The sequence below is a fragment of the Rhea pennata genome, chromosome 2 (assembly GCF_028389875.1).
Source record: "Rhea pennata isolate bPtePen1 chromosome 2, bPtePen1.pri, whole genome shotgun sequence".
NCBI lineage: Eukaryota > Metazoa > Chordata > Aves > Rheiformes > Rheidae > Rhea > Rhea pennata.
Genome location: NC_084664.1, coordinates 125847930 through 125873223, shown reverse-complemented (window position 1 = coordinate 125873223; position 25294 = coordinate 125847930). Strand labels below are relative to the sequence as shown.

The window sequence follows — 25294 nt, the reverse complement described above, 5'->3', positions numbered from 1 at the left end:
CATATTTGAGCAAGCAGAAGACAACTGTTGCTACGATGCAGTCTCTGTATACAGCAACGCCTGTTCAAAATTACAAAACATCAAAATCGGAAAAGGGCAGGTTAGGATGAGAAAATTTCTCTTTTCTTCCTGTGAGGCCTCTACTAAAATGGAAGATTATGATCCAAATGAGTTGACCTGTAGCTTGTGTGTACACAGTTGCAACATGCTAATCAAAAGATTGATGTGTTTTAAACAGTGCCAGACTGTTTCTCTGGTTTCTTTTTTGAGAGCTCTTCAACGGCTGTCATGAGTGTAGTATTTGTGAATACTTGCAGCAGGAACGTTCAGAAACAGGATCTTCTGAATTGCTATTTGCTAGATACTTGCCAATACCTGTGACTCTGTTTAAATGAACGTCATCATGTCTCATCAGGCCCAAATACAGGTCTTGTGAAAACATGCTTGTAGAACATGGGCCTTTTCCGTAATCAATGGAACGATTTTCTGATGACATCTTGTGTTTTGTTGGGCACTCAGATGGTTCACCTGAGTGAACCCATGTTGTACCGTTTTAAGTCAGTGGCGCTGGCTAATCTGTTCTCACATTTGTGCATTGTTTACACCGCAATTGAAGTCCAAAGAATTTTTAATCATTTCAGGTATTTAGATGGAAGAAACTAAAATGTCATGATCTTTTGCCTCATATTTCTGTAGATACCCTTTGCCTCTCAAGCCTCGTCTGAACAAAGAACTATGTATTGGTTTGGAGACAGTACACAGATGCTTCATAAACATGAAGTTTGAACATAAGACACAGCAGCCTCTTCAGTTAAACTGAATCCACGCTCTCTGATGGCTGTCCTGCCCTTATGGATCTATGGAACAAAATAAAGCAGAAGGGATGTTGCCACTAAAAGATTTTTTTCTGGAATTTGTGTTTTGATAACTTTCTTATGGCCTGAATCTGCTCAGAAAAACTTAGTGAGTTACTTTGTTTTGAGAGGTCCAGCTGAGTTTTAACTAGGGTATTAAAACTTATCCTCTAATTTCTGAGGGCCTGGAAACAATGTTCCCTGAACAGTGCTAGACATTACAATAACCTGTCTCATGGTGCTGCCTGTGCAGGAGGGCAGGGAGAGCTTCCACTGCAGCACCTGGTTCAATGCTGACCTTGCCGGTGGATCGTGGGCACCCATAAATGCATTGAAGAGTTAACCTGGAAATCCTCTTCACGTGCCGTATGCACGATTTTTTTTATTATTATTTATTTAATTGTTTATTTTGCAGAGCGGCAGCGTCGCCGTTGCTCTTTCCAGCGGCCCTCGGGGGATCGGCCGCGTCCCGGCGGCCGCGGGCGGTAGGCGGCGCCGGGGCTGCGGAGCCGCCGCCTGAGGCTGGGACCGGCTCGGGATCTGGGGAAAAGCTTGCAAATAACTCGTAAATAAAGCATCCGGGAGGGGAGTTGTTATTATTTCTCAGGGTTATTTTATTTTCTTTTTTTTTCCTCTCCTCCCGCCCGCCCTCCAGTAGTTTTCGCCCACCATCCGCCCCCCGCGGGGCCGCGTGTGCGGGGCGGAGGCGCCGCCGCAGGGAGGCGCGGCGCGCCGCGAGGGAGCCCTTGCTGCGGGCCGGCCCCGGCCCCGGGCCCGGCCCCGGGCAAGGCCCCGGGACGCCGCCGCCCTCCCGGCCGAGCGGGAGCCGCCCCGCCGGTGGCCGCCGCCGCGGCGAAGGGAAGCGAGCGGCGCCTGGCGCGGCGGCGGCTGCTCGCGCCGCCGCGCTGCCGAGCTGGGAGGGCACAGTGAATTCCGGAAAACGGCGACTTGCAGAAAATCAAGGAGGCAAGAAACAGTTGTTGAGGCGAAGGTGAGCAGCTTGGTTTCATTTCCCAACCAGGTGACGTGCAGCAAATTTCGTGATCTCGCTCCCGCACTAGATAGTTGCAGGGCCGCTGCACTTCCCACACTTTTTTCCGCGCCCTCCTCCGAGGGGTATGCCCGGATGCTTCTCTTCCAAGGTTTGCTTGCTGCGCAGACAGGTTTACAGGCAAAAGAATAGCTGTAGCTTGGAAAAGCGTGGCCAGCCCGAAGGAGAATGCCATCTAGGTCTTGTCCTAACGAGTAGAGCTTTTTAGACCTTACTGTATTTGCGGGGATTCAGGTATCTTTGAGGAATTTAGTTGTGTGAATGTTAATAAAAAGACAAGAGACAAAGTATTAAGACTAAAGGTGTTTTGACAGCTCACCTTTTGTTTAAGATTTATGCAAGTTTTCCTCCTTTAGCAGCTCTGAAAGGTATAGCTCTGTCCTAGAAGTACATTAACTTTGCACTATGGAATATACATTTTCCATTCCCCTTTATATTTGTTTTACTGCCTGTACCGCATTTCACTGCGGTGCAGTACTGCAATTTGAATGCCATTATGGTTCTCACAATTACTGTGGCACTGAAGAATTCTGCGAGCATCACTTGCTGCAGTATTCTTGTAGCTAAGAGTTTTTTATTAATTCATTTCAAACATATATTTCGTAAGTTTATAGGCTCATACAGGCATGACTGTGGATTTTTAAAGGCTGCTGTTATTCCATTTTTCCCTTTAATATTAAAAAATCCTGACTTCCTAATAGCTTTTCTAGTGTTCTGTTTCAATCTGAATATCTAAATATAGTTTTGACTTTTTTTTTCACATTCACCTGAACATCAATCTTTTTAATGACTGTAACAGTACCAATTAAAATAAGGAAGGTTGCAGGGAGGAGGGGAGAAATTTTTCCTGAAGTCTTTAAGATGCATTTAGATTTCAGGAAGAAATGCCATTAGATCTTGGCGAGCATATTTAAAAGTTTGCTATTAATGTTACACATGTTAGTCTACATTTGTGTAGTATTTCTAAAATCTTAAACCTAGAAAACTGACATCATTGTTTCTTAAAGATATTGTGAGATACCTGATTAGGTCAGAAATTTGGCACATTTAACTTGCATATAGTAGCTGGTGAAGAGTACTAGTTGTTTTATGCTTTGATGCTTTAAAGCTGAAAAAGTCCTGTGTTTGTATGATGGTGAATTGTGTTGTTACAACTGTTTTACAGCCTTAATTTGATTGTAAATTACAGCCTTGCCACATGTTATTGAATCGAATTGTGTTATACATGCATAAGCAAATGCTTTCTGTGTCCTTGCATTTGTAGAACCGTAATACCATCTTTTTCTCTGTGCAGCAGGACTAAAATGTATGAGAGGTCCAAACTCTTACCTCTAAGAGTTTGTAATCTGTCCTTGCAAAATGGATATAAAATACTAACTGTAGTTGCACTAATATTACAGAAGGAATCGAGTTGTGGTGAACAGGACGTGTAATCCGGATATTTCTAAAGGCTCTTTTTCTTATTTGGCTTTTAATATTCAGATATAAAATAGTTACCTTTTTACTGTCCAGTAGCTTTAATGGTTCTACAGGGCAGTTTTCTGGATTGAGAACTGTAGCTTTGATTTACCTTTATTAATTAATTTATTTAAATCTTGAGACATTATATTGTGCAGATTTTACATTTTTTCCAGTTACAGCACATCAAATTCAGTTAATTGTCTCCATGTTCAAAGCACTAGTGGTAACATCTGTCTCAAGCAGATCAAAATTCTCCCTTTTTTGTGTAGTGAAACAGAGAGAACAGTTGGTGACTTTTGTCCAAGGTTGTGTAAAAAATGAGCAGTATGTCTTGAGTTGAAATCTGGGTTTCTCTGACTTCAAGAGGGGGCAAAGTGAGGCTGGAATTATCTGCTCTGTGTTTACTGGAGCCTTACTGCCCCCTTATGTAGAACTGAATATGCTGCAAGTGGCTGATTAAGACCTCGTGAAAGTAGCTCAAGGTGCAATTGCTACAACTTTTGATCTGTGCTATCTGTAGGCATCTACATTTAACTTTAATTGGACCTGCTATGTGGGAAGGCTGAGGAAGCAAGCCAAAAATATGTGCAGGTAGCATGTGTGATGCTAACTTGATTTTTATTTGATATGCCATTTATATAAGTCACACCATTTGAGGCACATAGTGACCTTTACCGGTTCTGTGAACACTAGCTAAGGATGAATTTATTATGGACCTGTGTTCAGGATTAAAAGGTAACCACTTTTATTGACAATATTATTTGCTTTAAAGCAAAGATTTTGTTTTCAGAGTTTGCTTATTACAGCAAAGAATCTGTATTCTGTCATCTAATAAACGCAAATTCAAATAGATCCAGTCCAAACCATGAATCCTGTTATATTCCAGGTATTGTAATTTACTGGAGCTAATTTGGAGAGGTGGAGCAGGGAGAAGGGGTGTTCTTGAGTGCACTAGGATCATGGGAAGTAAGTGTTTGCCTGGCTTCTCCAAAGTAAATTTGATGTAGTAGAGACAACGGGAATTATTTGCTTCTTTCCCTTGGTTCAGTTTTCACGCTTATCTTCTATCCTCTTCTTACAAGTAGAAGGAATGAGAGTAGTTGTATTGGACTCTGCCCAAGTTGTTGCTGAGTAATTGTTGGGTTTCCATAGTGGTGCTGCTAAAGACAAGGAGGAAAAAAAAAAAAGAAAAAAAAAACTACCAAGGTGGTGGGTCTATATGTGGGAACAGAACTTCTTTCCCTTATATCAGTGGCTGAATTCTTCTTAATTCGCCTCTTAAATTGTAGTTAGGTACTACAATGGAAGTAAGCCATTGGCTTACACAAGTTGGCTGAAGTATTTGAGTGTGTGCTCCCTTTTCTCTTCAGCTGCAGTATTTCTAGAGATCTACACTGTATTATCTACTGTTCTTGGATTAAAATCAAATATGGTACTTAAAAGAGTGGCCTATGTGGAACACAGTTTCTTTGGAACCCAGTTACTCCACAGCTTCTGGCCAGCAGTGTGTCTTTATGGGTTAGCAGTCCCTGGCTCTCCTCAACCTGTATTTCCATTGCCTTGGATTCTGAATACCCCGTTTCCTGTGGGTCAGCTGCCTGTCTGGTAACAAGCCAGTGGGACTCTGCCGTTCAGCATGCAGCAGCTGGGAACAAGTCGGCTTTCAGGGCTTTTTCCAAAAATTTTGCAATGTCCGGTGATCTGTTGAGCAACTATCAAGTATTTTTGGAGAAGACTGAGGAATTTATGAAAAGCACACCAAAGCTGGCACTTTCCCTAAAGCATGAGGGAGCATAGTAATGTGTAGGGCAAGTAATAGGACTGTCTGTTATATCTTGCTCTGGTTTCTGCAAGTTTCTCCTATACTTGGAATCAAACTCAGGTGGAGGCTTTCAGCAACTGATTTTACTTGTGATCCAGTCCTAGAGTAGGTCTTTCTAGGTGGATGATTAGCGTGTACGGCACATGCCTGTCCTGTAGCAGTAGGAGAGCGAGAAAGAAGAGCATGTGAAAGGTAGAGAGAGAATCCTGCTGATTTTTCATGTGTGCTTGCAAGGAGACTGTCTCGTCTCCTTTGACTGTTCTTCTCTCTTCATTTATATTAATCAAAGAACTGAAGTGAACAAGATAACTGAATTACACTGGCATCAGTATAGTCAGAGGATTTTAAGGCAATTTGGCTTTTAACTACAGCTACAAGGCAGCGGGTAAGTACCTAGCTTCCTAATCTAGTGTTGAACATTCTTGGTACATAGCTGCCCAGAACAAGGGTCTATGGTTATGTGATGGTGTCATCCTCAAGCCTTAATCATGAAAAGAATTCTGTATAATAAAGAATAATAAATAAAATTCTTTAATCTGATTAAACTTTAGAAACCTTTTGCAATATAGTTAGGGCCTAGTTTATGTGGAAAGGAGTGAGAAAAGGCTGCCCTGTGTCACTAGACATATTTGTCCATTGCATGTAGCTTTTCTGGGATCACCTAAAATACTTCAGTGTTAAGGCTTTCAATAAATTCTTCATTTCTGCGTACCATAGATCTGAATATGTTTTCATAGAGACTGGGTTCTGTTACTGCCGTGTTGAGACAAGGGTCAGCCTGAAATCTGACATTGTTGCAGCTTCCCCTGGGAAACAAGGAAAATACTGTTTACTTTTTGACAGCCGCCATGAAGGGAGTCAATAGTGTAACTGTTTGATAGCTTTGAAATTTTGCCAGAAGGATGCATGACCTCTGTTCTTTTTTTTAAGATTCATTGCTGTTACCGAGAGATATACAGCTTTCTTTAATGCTTCTTACCATCTAGGTCTGCAGGAGTATCATTTCTCTTCTCTTCAGTGTATTCATTTGTGCCTTCCCCTATTCCAGACTTGGATGCTGTGGTGACTTGAAAGCTTTAACGAGTGGCAAATGTTTCAGAGCAGCACTGCTCTCAGCGCTGACGTGTTTTACGTTATCTGCATGCTCTTTCACTACAGCTCAAGTGTGATTTAAGCAGTATTTATTTTGTAACCTGGTTTTCTAAAGTTCCTTCTCCTTTCTGCCTGTCATGGAAGTTGAGGCCAAGGGGTTACTTGTTCTTGCTTCCTGGAAAAGCTATAAGGAGAGGCAGGGATTTCTCAACTGACAGTGTCTATTAAATTCACCTGTATTGCCTTTCTGCCAAAACCTGGCAACCCTCAAGAAGCTGCAGTTTACGCTTCTGAGAGTGTGGACAAAAAGATGTCTCTGCTTTTTGTCACTATTTCGTGTAGTTACATTAAAGATTTTGTCTACTACTAAGGCTGCAACTATATTCCTAACCTACAGCAAGGCAGAAATAAGGAATTAAAGCAAATGTTTCTCTCATTTTAGTTGGACTTGTGAGTTCTTGAAAACTGCTATGCTCATTGCAAATAGAAGTTGGAAACAAGCTCTGATTCCCCCAGATCTTAATGGCAAAATGATAATGTGTTTCTTCCAAGTTTGCAAGCTCGGCGTAGCGTTGGTGACCCAGGCACGACTTGGTCAGGAGGTGCCTCAAGGGAAGAAAATAATCGCAGCTAATGGTCTTACAGGCAGCTTAAGAAAAGGAATATGAATAATGCAGTTTCAGCTTTTCAGGTGATTTGTTCATTTTCTTCCCAGTAAGATGAATAATTCATCCGGAATTAATCTGAGTGACACTTCCTCCTTTTGATTCCCCTAGAACTTTCAACTTAAGAACATGTTTTGTTTCACATCTGCTTAGTGATGTTCTGTGGGCTACAGCCTTTAATTCATACTGCTCCTGTGGTGGTATTTAAAACTAGGACACCACAAATCAGAAGTGAAAGAATCAAGAGAAATTTAACCTGAATTGTGAGAATGAATACAAGCATGGTAGGAGAAGGACATTGAGTGATGCTGATTAAGGAACACTGAATCCATTTTAAAGCTTGGTTTGTTTTTATGTGATGAGCAGGAAGACAGATAAACACCAGGACTTGCGCTTAATTCTAGCTGTGCCAGAAGTGGCTAAAGATTGACCTAAGCACTTACTAAAGTCTAAGCCTAGCAAAATGCTTGCTGAAAGTTGTGCCCATTGATTTTTTTTATTATTATTATTATTGTTATTTGGGGGAGGGACAACTCCTATGATGGAGAAGAGTGACATTACACTTTGGATCTTAGACTCCGTGTGTGGGAACGGGTGAAGAACAGTCTTAATCATATGTCTGTATAAAATTGGGTAAAATTGGAACTGTTGATTATTGTAAGAAGGCCTTTAACCATGGTTTGCCAAAGGAAAAGAACCCCCCTGCTTCAAAGCCCTAGGTCTGTATGACTGGGTTAGATGAACTGTCAAATAATAAGAAAAAGAATAGCCCGACCCTATGATTTCCTAATCAGTGAAGTAGGGAACGATCAAAGTAAGACAGATGCAGGCGTAACTAAAAGTAATTGAATATGTTGGAGTATGACTGTTCTATCACTTTAGCTGTGATTACAATGGTTTCAAACACTCCTTTTTGTTTACAGTCACCATATAGGTCTTTTATAAATGCGTAATTTAAAACTAAGCAGGAGGAGTAATAACATAAAGTTTGAATCGGAGAGATTATCTGGCTTTTGAGTACAAGCAAAATAGTCAACTGACTAAGACTAGTTGGGTATCAAGAACAAATCTTTTCAACGGATTCCAGGGGCTTTGGCCTTCTTGCCAACACAAATATGGGTGTCTCTGTAATAGCAGAATTACATCAGATTAGTTTGTGCTTTTTGGAAATTGATGGTATGAAATACGCAGTTCACTCTTATACCTCCCTATTTTAAGAAAAACAGGAGTCAAGTGTTGAACTGGGCCATCCTTTTTCCTCTGGATGTTTTGAAGAGAACTGAGGTCTCCTCTCTTTTTGAAAAGTTTTCTCATGTTTATAAGTTGGTCAGACACATACTGTGCTAAAAGCTGAGCTGCATTCACTAAAAGACTTCAAATGGCCATGCAGGCTTGAACATGGTTTTGTAAGTATATAGCATGAATTTCTGGTGCTTTTAGGCAGTAGTAAAGTTCCTTGTGTTTGCAGCGTGGTCCAGTGAAACATTTGGCTTATGTGCTCAAGGCAGGTTTGCAGAATGCTGTCCCTTAGTGAGTGAAAGGACATTTAGTTAGTACTGAGTTCTCTTTTCGATGGCTCCATCCTCTTTCCTGGCTTTTGCCCTTCTTCTCTTGTTCTTAGAAGTTCTATGGGGAAGTGAAGTGTCCTGCTGAAGGGACTGGACCACCTTCCTATGTGTGGCGCTATCAAACACAAAGCATCCCAACTGGCAGCGGGGGGGAGTGTGGGTGCAGACCGCCTGTCAGCTACCACAATCATCAGTGTTGCTCTGAAAATAAACTGTAAATGTTCGGACAAACACATGATGCTACCTGTGTGCCTCTCTAAAATTCACATGAAAGGAAATTTTTTCTTCTCATGTCTTTCATCTCTGATGTCATCACTGCATACACTCAGCATGTCCTGACAAATCTGAAATGCCCTTTAGTACAGACTCATCCAATTGAAAAACCTTTGCTTTTAAAATAAATTGTTCTGAATGTACATGTTAGTTGCCTTTCTCAGATGTTTGATATCCAGATGTTGTCTTGAATTATTTTTCCATGCTTTAGCTTTGGACTTAGTGTGTTCCCTGTAGCAGACCTCAAGTCTGTTTCTAATACGTCCACATAACACAATGCTTTTTGGGTGCCTTGTGTCCTCAAAGCACTTCAGTGGTTTTAGAGGAAGGACAAAGAATCACAAGTATGAAGCAGTTTACAAGATCATAACATTTGTAGCTGCATGTATGCATAGTATGCTTTATTTCCTGCCAGGAAAAGTTCTTGTCTTGCAGGTTTTAGCACTGTGAGTTAGGTGTTCATGTGCCTAATTTTTCTTTTCATTTTAAGATTACATGATGGAATTCACGTCTGTTCAAGAAAAGTTGTGTATCTTGGATCAATACAGTTGAAGCTGTCTTCTGTTTGCAACACCCTAAGCAGAGTCTTGTGACGAATTTGTGAAAAGAATATATACAATGGATCTCAAAGAAGGCTGCCCAAGTGTTAGCATTCCCAGCTCTGATGAACACAGAGAGAAGAAAAAAAGATTTACTGTAAGTATATACAAATATAAGCATTGTGAGCATTAGCCTACGCATTTTCCTGGAAATGTTGCTTGGTTTTGCTAGTAGGCTTGCAATTACTTTCTGCAGGTTACAGAAATCCATTTAATTGCTCTTGTGAGTACTGGCCATAATAAACATGAGGTTTTGCAATATGAGAAGCTGTGTGCAGTGTTTACTGTATTTTCTGCAGGAAGCATTTGGCTTTACAAATTTCTCATACTTTTTCCTCCAAATCCTAGCATTTTCTCATATCAGCGATGTAAAAGTTTTAAACGTATGGATAGCATCTTGCATGATTTTACGTGAAAAATCTCATGAAGGAGTAAAGTGAGTTTTTTTGTTTGTGTGTTTCTCATAGGTATCTTATGCTTTTGTAATTTTTGTGTAAAAATATCTTAAAACATCAAATTTTTTGAAAGAATTTTCCCCCCTCTTCCTTCCCATTTTCCAATTCTAATGCCTGTGATTTTTTTCCTCTCTAGTTTCCCATTTCCACCCTGTCGTTCTCCTCCCTCTCTTCCTTTTTGGGCCTCCCTGTTTGACTTGCTTTGTGGAAGTGAAGTCTTTATTTCCAATTCTGTGGAGAAACTCTTTGCATTACAGACTGAAAAATACAGTAGTGTGGGGTGGATTTTGGTTTTGCTTGTATGTCTTCTAGGATATAAAGACATCATAATACTTCCTTTAAACAGTTTGAGCTGTTTCATTGCTCTTGTCCAACTTCCTCCAAGCTTGTTCTATTTTTACTTTTTTGTGTGTGCGAATTAGTCACTCTTGAAAAGTGGAGTGTAAACACCCTTTACGCTCAATTGCAGCCTGAAGAATATTACAAAACAAAAATTTACTTTGAGTTATTTATCTGTCTTTCCTCCTCCCCTTCCTTCCTCAGAGAAGCAAGAATGCAGTATGATCAGCCGAAATATTCAAGTTTATCAAGATGTAATTTGGGGCAGGGGTATGCTGGCAAAGGGAACAAGCGAAAGAGAATTTACTTAATATTTTAACTTGCTCTACATGTGTGAAGCTCAAAGTAAACCAGCAGGAAAAACTCCATAAAAGTCTTAAACTTTTATTCAGAACAGATTTGTTTTACTCTCTCAGTGCTGGCAGTCTCACTGTTAAAATGTGCCAGTGTGGTACATCTGTGGCAGGTAGTAATATTCTGATTTCTGGGTCAATTTAACTAAAGATCTTTTTGACAACTTTTGCAGCTTCGAAGTACTTTCTCTGGGGATGTCTCCTGGAAAGCTGTACCAGCAGTAGTAGGAAACTTCAGAATTTGGGGAGGGAGAAAGAAAAGAGGGAACCCAGCCTAGCTCGTGCTGTGTGGAAGTACACCTTGTCTCGGCCTCTCTGGCTCTTCAATCAAAGAGTAATTAGCAGCTTGGCGAGAACTATTTTTCACAACCAAGCTTTTGAGTTTCACCATGTACTTTTTAGGCTTTAATAACAGAAGCGAGGGTCCTGCTCTGTGGTAGGAACTGTGAATAGCAGAGTGCACCTGTGAGTGGCTTTTCCTTTTCAACGAAGCCGCAGAAGAGGGAATGACTGGAGCCGGTCAGTGCTGCGTTGGGGAGCGGGGCCGACGAAGACAGACAGACTCACAGTTCTTAACAGATTTGCAGTAGGCATAGCTGTCCGTTTCTGATGGCAGTGTTAGTGCCGTTTCCATAAAGAGCATTAAAAGTCTTAGGGTGAGAGAAGAGGTAAAAGGACATAGGGCAGTCACTTTCTTCTTGAAAGAGGCAAAACAGTTGTTTTGGACTGTATCTAGGCTACATTATTGCTATTCTGTCCCTGCTGTGAAGCTGCTGCAGTTTCTGTTGCCCAGTTTTACCAAATAGCTTTATTTTGGATTTCTTGCTCTTATCCCTGCGCTGTTTGCCTGAGGATATATTTTCCCTTCTGATCTGTTCTCTTGTCTTCTCTCACGCCCCAATCATTTAGAGACTCCTTGTGAAATTTTCTTCAATGCTTCTATTCCTCTTATTAAATCTGGAACTTTTGTCTCAGATGTTTTACATTTGTGACCTAGAATACCAGGTCTCTGTTGCATGGAAATGATGGAGGTTTTTTTATTTTGTTGACAGTTGCTAAATAATTTCCTTAGTTTCTCAATGCTTGCTCTCTCTTGAAATTGAAAAACATTCAGTCTACCTTTTTGTTTATCTTTCCACCTGAATATTTAATCCAGGAGTATGAAGCTTTTTTGTTTCTGTGAAAGCTTTTTTGTTTCAGTGACTTCTTTTGTGAAGAAATCTGTCTATCACATCTAGAAGTAACTGGGACTTGTCCAACCCAGATCTGGAAAGGTAGTTTATCAGAATGACAGTGTTTTCAGGAATTCTGCTTTTACCCCTCAAAGCGTTGCATTATTTAACCACAAATTATTAGTTGTGGGTGCATCTTGTGTATTCTTTAGGAGTTTAAGACTGGTTTTGGTATCATTGGATTTGAATAGTTGGGCTAGGTTTTCTTTTATTCTTTTTCTGCCTGTCTAGAAATGAGCACTGCAGCTGTCTCTAAATTATTATCTAGGTGTAGTTGATAGTAATAATTCAGCCCAAAGATTTGCTATTTTGGGGGGGCTTCTGTCAAATCCTGTGTAGATATTCTATGCATTCTTACTGTTTGCTGCTTTGATAGCTGTTGAACTTATAATTTCTTCTTTGTGGGTATGCAAGAGCTTGGGTACCGATGTGAACTGGATGACCCCTCACAGTCCCTCTGCCTTTACGTGCTCTAATGTCAAAATACTTCCTGTCTACCTATTGTTATGGCTAGCTGCTCCAAGAGCAAAGCAGTTTTAATCTTGAGGTGGTTGGGGGATAGGGCAAGGGATATTATTCCTGTCTTAGGTTATCCTGGTCTCTATATTCTGCAGTCTGTGCATCTTTTCTCACTAATTTAAGACCCTGTCCATGGTAAGCTTGTTGGCATTGCAGTTTAGGGGAGTGATGAGCTGTGTTTGAGCGTTTGCAGGATTTGACTGATGTACAGGGTGCCTGGTTCAGGAGGGCAATACTTCAGTCTCCCTTCACAGCTGAAGCTTTTGCTGCTTACAGACTATGGTTTATGCTAACACATGCTTAGCAGTATAAAGGAAAACCATTTTTCTAGGCAGTCTCATCAACATCCTACTGAAAGCTTCCATCCAGCTTCCTCAACCAGTCTTCCTCCGACTGAGAGTAAGTATTTGAGCAATTAACATGAGTGCAGATCTCGGGCTAAGGAACTGATGGTGGTGGCTGCCACTTCCACTGAGGCAGTCACAAGGAGAGGTGGAGCTGCTGTTGCAGGGCAGGAGGAGGGAAGACTGGAGCATCAGCTCATCTTTCTAGATCAGGAATTAGCAGCCTTCTGCTCCCATTTCCTTGTTGCACCTCTTCTCTCCCCTGCAGAAATAGTCTTGCTTCTTTCAGAAGCACAAGGTGGGGAAGGGAGTTCAGCTAATTGTATAGGAAAGAAGGGGAAGAGTCTTGCTCAGAGACAGGAGAAGCTTCAGGACAGTCAGCTGTCAATCACTTTTATGAGATAGGGATCCACAGTTTGCCTGGTTATTAGAGTTCTCTTCTGTCATGGGATTTGAACTGTGCGGGAGGTTCCAGCTATTCCTCCCTTGATCCCCAAATGGTGTATTATTTAATCTCTGCTGCCTCTCAGTGTCCCCAACCATCTGCTAGGATCCTGACTAATATATATTAAAGATGCTTTCTTTGCACCTACCTTCTGTATATACTTGGTCCCTTGGTTTTGATTGGGGCAATCTTCAGTGTTTAAATGCTTCACTTCACTTTAATGGATTTTTGGGTTGTTAACAAATTTTATAGCAGGACCTGGATTACTTTAGAGCAAGAAGCCATGTGTTATTCTTGTATCAATGTCTCTCAGTGTATCAGGAATCTGATGACTTTCTCCACACCTCTGGTGTAGACCAGTATCTGATGGCCAAGTGTCCCTGTTAGATGTGAACTAATTTCATGACATTAAAGAGGTTCATGAAGTCAGCTTTACTGTTTTGTTTTGTTTTTTGTATCTTGCAAAAAGGTAGACTCTTAATTTTTCTATTAATCTTTTGGGTTGATGTTTACAGGACTTTGTTGCAAGAAGTATATAGTTAAGTGAATATGTTTGCACAATAGATTTAACAATCTGCCCTTTCTTTCACCCTCAGATTAAACCTAGTGGGTTTTCTTAAATTTTGCTGCTTTATCTTTGTGTTACTGCAGGTTTACAAAGTGTTGGTCTCAGTTGGCAGAAATGAATGGTTTGTCTTCAGACGGTATGCAGAGTTTGATAAACTCTACAATACGGTAAGAAAAAGGGAGGCTAAGGAATCATATCAGAATAGTACAGAATAACACTTGTTTGCTCTGTTTGAGTCAGTTCCCTCATTGAGTAATTTGAGGCAGCATTCAACAATTGTAGGACCCTGTTTAAAAAAACTGACAAGTTTGGGCTTTGTTTTGTTTTGTTTAAACTCTGGTTTGTTTGAATTTCAGACTCAAAATCCATTTGGTGGTTGTTGTTTTTTCATTATTACTCAAGATTGTTGTCTAGTGAGGGAAAATTCCAGTTTCCTGGTTGTCAAAACATCTGAAGTGTGTATTTATGGTGGAAAAAATCATTCTTCAACTTAAAACAATTAGATAAGTAAATTTCACTTCCAAGGACTGAAAGCAATGAACAAATCCTTATTTCTTAATATAAACTTTCTGGAAAGTCAATCATGCCAATTGCTACCTGCCTTTTCCTAGCCAAATTTCATGGCCATAGTCCTCTCTTTCTTTTTTTATTCTTTAAAATCAAATAGGCCTCTTCAGCAGCTGACTGTGAATTTCTTTGCTTCATTGCTAGAAGAGGATTTTGCCCTTTTACATAGTAGGCAAGCAGGGATAATACCTGCTCTCAGCTATGCCATGTATCAGTACTTTGCTCTATTTCTTCATGTTTAGAGCCCACTGCTTCTGTTTTAACAAAAGAGTAAATAATTCTCTCTGATCCTCATTTAAAGAAAATACATGCTCTGAGCTGCTTAACTATGTGTCTGTAGCCATTCCATTCCCCTGTGGGAAATAGGCATTTCTCCTTTCTGCCTTATTGTATCTACATGATCTATGTGTAACAGCAGTATCCAAATGCAGACACTGCAAGCTTGGAGCTATCTTACGAGGTCTGAGCTGAAGTCATCCAAGATGCACCATGCTATGCTTTTGTATGAATATTTGGATAGACTTGAAGGTGATGTGAAAACAATATGTCCCATTTTCAAGACCTCCAGAGTAACAGACATTTTGGTGATCATGTTTCTATTGCCACTTTCTATTCTGATTAAGATAGACATTACTCGGTTGAAACTTGTTCAGCCTTGTTTTTTCTAATACGTGTAGAGGGGGAGGTCCTGGGGAAGCTAACCAGGGAAGGGGAGGGCATTTTGTCCAATTTCTATTCTTCATGATTCATATAGTATAGTACACCAAGAAGAACTTGGATTGCTAACTGGAGGAGATATTAAGATTTCTAAGGAAAGAAGAGCTGGCAGTTACGTATAAGAAAACTTCTCTCTTAAAGAAGGTGAATAACATTACTCTTCCTGCAAGCACCTGAAGATGAAGTGAATGTAATCAAGACTTTGCTAATGACGATTTTCTCTGATAAATTCAGTTCTCTTATATATATCTTAATCTGATTACCAAATGTAACGTATAATCAAATTGTCAGGTGTAGCATAATAAGTCATACTTTTTTTCATACATTTACAGCTTGGACTTAAAGAGTAGACCACCCGTTGCTCCTAAAGCTTTGGAATGTGGTTTGTGGGAAAAAAAAATAAAAAGAAAAGAAAAAAAAGTCCAAAGGCCAATATCTGCAACCTATTTAAAATCCCTTATATACTTTCCTATACAAGCAAGAAAAAGAAGGGGAAAAAAAAAATAAACAAGAGGGAGAGAGAATTGACGGAGGAAGAAAAGAGATTAAACATCACAGAAATTCTAGCCAAATGTTTTTAGTCTAGGATAAATGCAAATTCATTTTGGCAGTACTGCAGAAGATAGTCCATAGCTTTCTAAAGTGAGATAGTCCTTGGATTTAAGAAGGTGTGTGACTTGCCTAAACAAGCTGAGTGCAGGTTGTTCTTTGCTGAATGTATGAATAGAGAAGATGGCAGGGAGCAGCAGAATTACTAGTGATCAGATGTTCAAACTTATCCTCAGAAACTGGAAATAAGATGCAATTATTCCTAGATACTTGGATGTCTGTGCACAATCCAACTGTGATTTATTTTCAGCTAAAGAAGCAATTTCCCACTATGAACTTGAAGATTCCAGCTAAGAGAATATTTGGAGACAATTTTGATCCTGGTAAGTTATAACCTTTTCATTCATTCTGTCATTTTCTTTATGCAGCACTGGACCTATTCCAGCCTATACAACGCTGTCTTCATCAGTTTTACAGCAGTCCCAAAACAGTGGCTGAAGTCAAGTTTAGTCATACTTAGTCATGGACAGAAGCTAGTATAGGTACTCCACCGGGTGATCTTGAACAACCTATTCCTTAGTGGCCTGGAAGCTCGCTAGCAGAGTGCAATAACTCCTTCCAGGCCTTCTGTATTCAAGGTGGTGAGAGATGCTGAACTGGTAGGTGTAATCTCTGTGATAAAAGCAAAAGCCAAAAAAACAGGCTCTTGTAAACATATGCCTAATAAATTTTAATCTTGCCGTGTGTGACTTTTCACTCTGGAAAATGAAATAACTAAAGGACTTATCTTGGAAGCCCTTTGAACTCCCTCTATCTAAATGTGCTTCCTTGTACAGTTTAGATGAAAATGGACCTCTTCCTGTTGTTATTCCACATATAGAAGCTGCTCTGATATGAAGGCAGTGTGATCCGATTAGTAGTCATAGGTCCCAATTAAGCTTGCCCTGCCCACATCAAAATACTAATGGAAAATCGCTCTTAAAGTGTATTAAATGAACCTTATTGGCACCACTGATGACTACAAAGGCAAATGGGTAGGCCAGGCCTTTGCTCTGTATATTTATACCCTTCATTCAGACCCTTGTTACTTAAGGATCTTCCCATTAATTGCTGGGTTCCCCTGTGCTCTCTCCTGGCTTGCTTGGTGCTCTGCCTTCTCTATGCCTGTTGTTCCACCTCCTTCTGAAAAGCCTGAAGCAAGCTGTAATCCTTTGCCTAAATACAAATGAATCCAAACGTGTTGACCTTCTTGGAATATACTGGTTTGGGGTTCTATTTATTTATTTATTTATTTCAGCCATCTTAATTTCTGGCTGTTACACCGTTGTTCATCTGGATCCTGACATGAAACTTCCTTTCCATTTTTGTATTAAAATAATCAAGTGCAAGCATCCAGGCTTATCCTGTTCTGATGTCTTCTTCGGATGAAAATGTGAAGGATTTCCAGAAGTCCTACATATATCACATCTAGATGAACTTCTTGTTTTGTTTAGTTTCTTTCCTTTTCACCTACCTTGGTGAAAGAGCAGAGCTGGCTGAAAATTTAATAATGGCATGCAGTCAGTCTCTTAGGCAGTCAGATATATGGGTAGATTTCTTGGAGTCAAATTTAGGAAAGTGTTTAAATGAGAGAAATAAATTAAAGATGTATTAAAACTATGTATGTGAAACACAGAGTTGTAGTCCGCAGACTTGTTTTGAATTTCCAGGAACTGTCCTGAAATCCTTGAAGCCTGAGAAACTAAATTGTTCTCAAGATTTCTGTTGCTGGGGGGCAGGGTAAAGAAGGAGCCATGATCCTCATTTAAATAATTCTTTATTTTGACACTTATAAATAAGAGCTTGGATATAATATTTGTTCTGGCTTCTGAAATAACTTACATATTTTAGAGATTTTGAAAAGGTGTCTTACTTTTGTCAACTCATGCTTGTATGTGCAATTCCAGAATGCAGAATTGTACTATCACACTGGAGTCTGAAAATGCAATAGAGTAAAAGTTTAAATAATCTTCCTTTCCCAAAATCTACGAAAAATACTATCATCTGTTACAAAATGTTACAAACTAACAGTCTTTTTAAGTGTTGCTTAGGTTATTTCAAAACAAACCTTGTTTTAACTTTAAAAACAGGGCAGAGAGATTATAGAATTATAGAATCCAGGCAGAATAAAAACTAGAAAATTACAGAATACACTTGAGCTGAGGCAATGCAGATGTTTTAGTTCCAACAGCATAGATTGTGTTTTAGGTTTGGAGTGGCTGATTGGTTTCTATATGTACTGAAATTGCTGATGTTCATAACTCCCCAAAAACCTTATGCAAATTTGCCTCCCTGTCTGATATCAATAATTGGGACATTAAGTATCCTGACAAGGGTTTAGAGATTATATTCCTGAAAAAAAAATAACATTTTAGTATTGGAAATACAACTTTTTAGTAGTTACCACTAACTTACCTATGACAGAGTCTCACTGGAATACTTTAGAAGTGAAAATACACAAGTTAATTTGTATGAGGAAAATAAATGGTTCCTATTGATATGAACAACGAAAGACACTATCTTTGCTTTGCACTTTATTCCATATTAGATCTCTCTTTCTATTTCAAGTCCTGCTTGTATCTTTCCATATTGCTAAAGTAAAGTTAAATATTTTAAACTGGATGAGGGTGGAGATTCTTAGGATGTTTTTTTAATTAGAGATGATGTCCAAAATGGAGAAGAAACATTTTATTTAATTATCTTCACTGCTTACATCTGAGTGCCTGCTGGCTACATGGATTGTGCAACTTTCCCATTGCCATGCACTTATTACAGAAATATGCTGCTCGGTGGGATGGTTCATGTAAAAACTTGACTTGTGCCACTGAAGTCAAGTTTTGCCTGCAGCGTCTTGCTGAGCAGAATCACGGCCTGAAAGGCTCACCTCTGCAGCAAGTGCACAGCTTAGTCCAGTGTGGCTGCACACTGTTCTTGAAGCACTTTGGTGAACTTTCAGTCCACCTGACTTAATGCATTTCTATTTGTAAGTGGTGTTACGGAGAAACTGAGATCTGATCTCTCACCTCCCTTCATGCAAGTTCATGATTTTCATGTAGAACCAATCCTGTTTTGACCTCTCTCTTTTTAACTGATATACATATAAATCTTAAAAAAGACCCTACCAAATTTGAAAATAAGTCTTTTTCATGAGTTGACTGATCATTCCTAATAAATCTATCTTTTTTCAGATTTTATTAAACAGAGAAGAGCAGGACTGAATGAATTCATTCAAAATTTAGTTAGACAGCCAGAGCTGTGCAACCAGTAAGTAGTTTCACTTCCATTTTGTAAGGACTATATAAATGACATGGATGCCAAATACAAAATTACAAATTAAGTACTTTTAACTAGAAAATACATTGTACCTGTTAGTTCTTCTAAGTATAATAAATAATCTTTAATGTGATAGTTCTTTCCTATAAGAAAAATATAGACAGACTGATGAACAATTGAAAATGTTTTTGTTTTCTCAAAACTTGCCTACAAATCAATTTGCAGATGTCTCATTAACTGATTTTTTTCAGTTCAAGGGGTTCAGATTCCAGTGTAAACTCTCTTGCTGTAGGGCAGATGTTTGTTTTGCTGACAGCTGTGGTGTTTGAGAACTTCACCATTACTTACTGATGATGTTGCCCTTCTAGGAATGCATTGTTTCCTGCATGGTTTTGTTGGTGTAGCTCATGTACACTCCAGAATTTGTTTCAAGTGTGTTAACTGGGTAGATTAATCCGCTTACGTAGGTGGTTTGGGCTAACCAAGCTGACCTGCCTGAAGCATGTGAAGAAGTTTCCTCCTAAACTGCTCTCCGCACTGTAGGTGTATTAACCTCCCTCAGTGGGACAGTGATCAGTAAGAAATGGTAATAGTGCCTTAAACAGCTCCAGCAAAATCCAGTTTTGTGTGTGGACTGTTTTTTGAGTGTGAACAACACTTTTCTTTCAGTTTAAATCTATTCCTAATCCATTTAAACTAAAGAGTAAATATATCCATGCAGCTTTCCATGTTGCTTAAAAATAGTAAAACAGTGAAGCTCTACATTTGGCTTAGTGTTGAGTAAAATTTTTCAGTACATATGCTCTGCTTAATTTGTCCAACCATACAGCCTGTGAAAATGTTCATTTCCCACAGAAAGCAAAACACTCTGCAACGGGGAATACTGCTGTAGTATGCAGTCAGATGTTTTTTTCCAGCAAGAGAACTATTTAATGTCCTATTAACCTGAAATATGTACTTCCTTTTCTTTTTTTTCCTTTTTTTTTTTTTCTGTAAGCATTTTATGTATACTTCCTTCTGACAAGTGGAAAAAACTTTTAAACAAAACAAGATCTTTATGATGGAATCGTTTTCCAGTAAAGGAAATAGTGTCAGGTTGGTGATCATAACATTGTTCTTCTCTAGGAAAGAATGAAAAGCAGTTTAAAATAACTACTGTTGGAAGCTAATCTGTTTTGTTAAATTAGGAAATAATACTTAATTTTTTTTATTTATTGCAGTCCCTCCCCTGTTTGGTTGTCTCTATGTTCAACTACCAAATATTTTGTCTCAAAATATCTTATATTGGTTCTCCAAAGGTAAAACAGTGCTTTAGTGCTTTAATACAGATCGGAAAATTATGTGCTTGTTTAAAAAAAAAAAAAAAAAAAAAAAAAAAAATTCAAATCTACTTGCCTCCTTAAATTTTCGTGAGCTTTTAACTGTTTTAGTCAAATGCATCTGTAGCTGAATCTAAGTTCTTTAACATGGCACTTAGCCTGTCTGATTCATTGAAACTAACTTAAACTAGTATTAAAAAATAGGCTAAAGTAAAGACTATCAAAAATGTGCTATCAAAACTGTGTTAAAATAAATAGCAATAAAAAGCTTATTAGACAGAACTCCATAATTAAAAGAAAATTAAAGTTTTATATTATGCTGTTCTCTTCCTCCTCACCCTTAAAATAAAATGGGGGGAAAATCAAGCAATTGATTGAATGCAAAAGCATTTAATTTCATAGTATTTGTGGTGTATATTTAAATAACTGTGATACTTTATTTTTTAAGGAGTCAGCTTTCCCTTTTTTACGACACTCCATCACAACAAATCATATTAATAATTATGTAATCTGTGGCATTTCAGTGTGCCAATAAATACTAGCAGTGAAGAAATACCAAAACTTTGCTTTGTGGGTGTGATTGTTTGTTTGTTTTGGGGTGGGGGGGTTAAACCTGCTGGAAACTATTAAAGGGATATGTGGCAACAAAGTCTTTATGGGTAGCCCACAGGTTTTCCTAAACTATTGTGCTGTAACAAGCTATTTTCATTTGCTATTAGGTACAATTCAGTAGTATGCAAGGAAGACTTTGAGCACTGTCTATTCTCAGAGAGATTTAAGGAAGTCCACCTTTCACTAAATCTTTTAAGCACTAAAAGCAGTATCAGGATGTCGTACTTTCAGTCCTGCCTAGTCCTGCCTGTTTTACTGAAAGCTTAAGGATGGTTTGTGGCAGCTTCCTCATTTCTGAAAGGGAAGGTGCTTGAATGTCTAAATTGAAAAGCGTGAGTGTCAGATTCAGTATGACCAAGACAGCAATGCTTACATTATTCTCTGAAAAACGCGGCATGAGAGATGTTCTTATTCTTCTCCCTTCACTGAATATTGTTCCCAAGTCTGTCTTGGTTTTTTGAATATTGTATCAAAAATAAACCTTCTTAATATTAAACCCAGCAAAAACCTAAAGTGTATTAGAGACGCTAGAAAGACCCTGTAGTGATTAAATAAGGATTTTCCTGTAGTCGCTGTCAGGTTGAATACTGAGCTACATAGGTTATTGGCTTAGGCCAAATTGGGATTTAAGTGGACCAGCTTCAAGCTGCACTTATCTGATTGCTATTTGAGGGAGAACTTTTTTTCACTGTCAGAATACAGATACTGCAAAAAAAGTGTTGTAAGGCGTAGAGATCTGATAATGCCTCCCTGGCTTCGGACTAGTATGCTGGATAAGAGCTGGGAATTTGTTACTTGTGAGCCCTGTGAAGCTGCCTAAAGCATTGGGCTGCTCTCCCACTCAGTTGCTAAAAAAAATAATTCATTTAATTGTCTAGCAGAACACTTTCAAAGAAAATCTGTTTGAATACAAATAGATAATAGAGAACATATTAAAAATGTCATGACTATTTCAAAATAGTCCTAAGTAGCTCCTTAATGAAAACTGGAACATTTGCACAACTCTTAAAGAAGAACTTGGAAACTCTCAAAGAACTTGGGGATAACAATATCCTGCAACCTCTTTGGGAAATAAGCCATCAGTACCTAAAGTAAGAACTGGGGAGCTGTATTTGTTCCCCAGAAAAGAGTTAGAGTGACTAGGTTTTCTGGGTTTAAAAGCAGATGGATATAAACACGAGTATGAAAGCTCTGGATTATAAGATTGTGCAGTCCATATTGGGGAGGGGAAACCTCAGTAAGATTAATTACAATTTACAAAACCCAATAAGATTAACTACATTAATCTTATTCTTTTAAAATCTTCCAATTCGTTATGGCTTTGGGGCCTTTATTTTGCATAAAAAGACAGCAGTGTTTTACTTTTTAGTGTGCATAGAGAAGGGGAATTAGCTGTGCACCATTATCTGAATTAAATGTGTCTTGAACACTAAGATATTGTTACTGGCAATTAATCTTACCATTTTACTCTAAAATTCGTGCAACTCTTTGGGCTTGTTCGTATTTGTGTGTCTGTCCCCAATTTCTTTGGGGCTTCACATATTTACGCGGGAAGGCTAATGCAGAGCTAGCATGACAGAAGATCCATATTTAGGCAGATCTTGGGACCCTTCCATAGATTTTGGAGGTAATCCATAAACTAAATGTATCCAATCCATCATGGAAAACCAGACAGAAAGCACTTGCTGGTAGCATGTATGCAAGATATATTGAGCATTCTTTCTTAAATTGATTTCTCAATCCTTTTAATTTGATACATGAAGCTATTTTAGGAGTAGTTCCAGTGTGTTTTAAAACACATGGAATTAATACAGAATGTGAGCTGATACAGCATAGAAATCTTAGCAATCTGTAGAGCATGATGCACTGCACTCTTCCCTAAGAACATCAGACTTTTTTTAGTCACTAATACTTTGTATAATTTCCACAACTGTTAAAATTATATGTGTGATCACGTAACATTGATCAGTTATGCCTCTGCTTGCCACACATTGTAGAAATCATTGAATACCCTGCAACTGTCTAGCAGCATTTCAGCCTGAGCTGATCTTTGCTGTGAACTCACTCACGGACAAAGTTACTATAGTAACTATTTGAAATGTATTACAGCATGCTCTATTTAGTCAGCCAGTTGTCTAAAATAATGCTGAAAGGTAATTAAAGTCAGGTTTTTTTACTCTGTGTCTAGTGAAAAACATTAATCATCGCTTTTTATTCTTGATTTCATGATATCCAAAAGTTGAAAAATTACTACATCATGGGTCAATATTACTACAGTATTCAAACCACAGTGATTTTTGTATTCCTGGACTGAAGATACGAAACATACTATAGGTCAGAATATGGAATTTATGTAAGAGTAGAAGAATTAAATTGAAATGGTGTGAAACTGTGAACAGTCTTATCACAATACTTTAAATCAAAAAGGTTAAAGATAAGTGAAGTAGATGTTAAATGAGATTTAGAAATACAAGTAATATTTTCCAGATCATAAGCAACTGAGACTGAGCCTCAACTAGCATGTGATATGAGTTAGGTTCATAAATACTAATATGAAATACAGTGGCTGGAGAAATGTCAGAAACAACTCATCTCTCACTTTCGAGCCTCACTTTACAGACACATAGAAGGCAAAATAGATTTTAGATAGCAAAAGAAGTACATCTGCTTCTGTTATAAAGCTACATTATTTTATATACACCAATGGTAAGATGAAAGAGCAGCTACATTTTAAGACAGTGTTTTACAGAATGGCTCATGCAGAGATTCCTGTCTCTGAGTTGGTTGTCCTGAGACCTTCTCAAAGAGCTTAATCTCGGAAATTTAGGTAAAATTCTTCTTTAATCAGCTGACTATCTTTTAATGAGCTGAAGGAAGTTGAAAGATTCAAGGCTTCAAGTGATAGCTATTTATTTAGGAATTCATTTTGCCTTATTTGTGTTACATCATCACTTACTGTGCTGTCGTTAAGATATTAAGTTGTTTTTAATGTGGTGTTATGTAAGCCTTGCTTTCTGGGGGCAGATTCCCAGAATTTTGTTATTTTCTCCTTTTTCTCCCAATCTTCCTTCCCTAACCTCCACCGAAGTGGAAGCTGGATACCAGTGCTGCAATTAAAACTGATTTCCTCAGATCCAATTGGAAGTTTGCAGTTTCTCTTGTCAGTTCCTGAAGGATAGTGGTTTTATCATGCAGCTGACTGGAGGGTCACCTTTATCTTGTCACCGCGCAGCTGGAATTCACTTAGAAGCCAAAAGGATGAATATTCTGGTTTAAAGTGGTTGGAACCAGGAATGTTACTACCATGTACCGCTCAGGATGTGGATATCTACGTTATAGATGATGTATTTTATTCTGTATTCTGTTGCACCATCTCATCAATTTTGGAAAACTAAAAATGACTTAATTCTTCAATTGTTGAAAGAAAATGGTTTTTCTGTGCTTGGTAGCCAGTTAGACCTTGGTAATACTTTTTTTTCTAGTAATTACCTTTAAATGCAGTTGTGCAGAGCATTTTCACATGAAGTCTTCATGAACATCTATACTTCACCATGTCAGACTTTCACAAGTGGAAATTTTTAAATGCTATAAATAATATTTTCATCAATTGAATTATGTTGCTACAAAAATGTTTCTTGTACACTATCTTTAATTACCAGAATTTTAAGTATTAACTTTATGATTAGGAACTCCTCTATCCACCACAGTTTAAGGCATTACTCTTTCCTCTCTGTGGCTGAAAATCACGTAGGCTATTGGTGTCCTAATGCATTTAACTGTGTTTCTAGCCCAGATGTCAGAGCATTTCTTCAGATGGATAACCCAAAACACCAGTCAGATCCATCTGAAGATGAAGATGAAAGGAGCAATCAGAAGGTAATAAACCAGAAATACAAGAGTCTTCTAAACCTCAACTACTTTAGGGCAATACTGAAAATTACAAGTTGATTTCACAATAAATCACCTCTGTGGTGATTTTAAGCAAAACTGTTTCACTATGGGCTGCAAGATACTCTCCTTTCAGATGTGAACTGCAGAGAGGGGTAAGAGTGACTAGCTAGCTTTGTCTCATTTTTCCCCCACTTACTATGGGTGAGCACAGCTTTAGTTATAGCTTAGCTCTCTTTTTTTGCAGTCTGAAGGTTCTTGCTAAAGGCATCTGGCAAGAGGCAAGACAGATTGTATGTTTAAATGTTTTTTTTTCTTCTTTTTTTGAGGAGGATGAGAAAAGTCTTTAAAAAAATCAGTCTTTCTAAAAGTCAGGAGCAAAGATGGATTTGATTTCAGCTCACATTTAACACTGTGCAAGTTCTCAAGCCTCTTCACAAAAATCACTACAGCAATGCAATTTTAATGAATTCTCCTGGAAGTTAATATAGCACAATCTTGATTGAAAAAAGAGAATATTTCTAGAAGACAGAAATGGTATAATTAAACATGTTTTCTCTATGATTTACTTCTTGGCATGCAAATGTAATCTTAGTGCTTCTCTACTTAGTACAAATATCAAAATAGGAAGAGAGATAATGCATAGTCCTGAACCATACTTTTTAATAGAGAAATCTCTCTCTCTTAGCT

The 25294-nt window shown here is 38.5% G+C and overlaps 1 protein-coding gene across 4 annotated transcripts in view; it reads left to right on the top strand.

Moving 5' to 3' along the window:
• The window catches only part of SGK3 (serum/glucocorticoid regulated kinase family member 3), a 62043-nt gene that overhangs the window by 25051 nt on the left and 11698 nt on the right, over nt 1-25294 (top strand). The window contains exons 1-6 of one of the 4 annotated variants that reach the window (XM_062568196.1): nt 1752-1845; nt 9277-9482; nt 13724-13807; nt 15784-15856; nt 18701-18776; nt 24505-24592. In XM_062568196.1, the coding sequence (XP_062424180.1) occupies nt 9405-9482; nt 13724-13807; nt 15784-15856; nt 18701-18776; nt 24505-24592 (399 nt within the window). In that variant the 5' untranslated portion in view covers nt 1752-1845; nt 9277-9404. Of the gene's footprint in view, nt 1-1751; nt 1846-9276; nt 9483-13723; nt 13808-14961; nt 15069-15783; nt 15857-18700; nt 18777-19812; nt 19881-24504; nt 24593-25294 lie in introns of those variants that run through there. The other 3 variants (XM_062568195.1, XM_062568197.1, XM_062568198.1) reach the window with 3 other exon arrangements.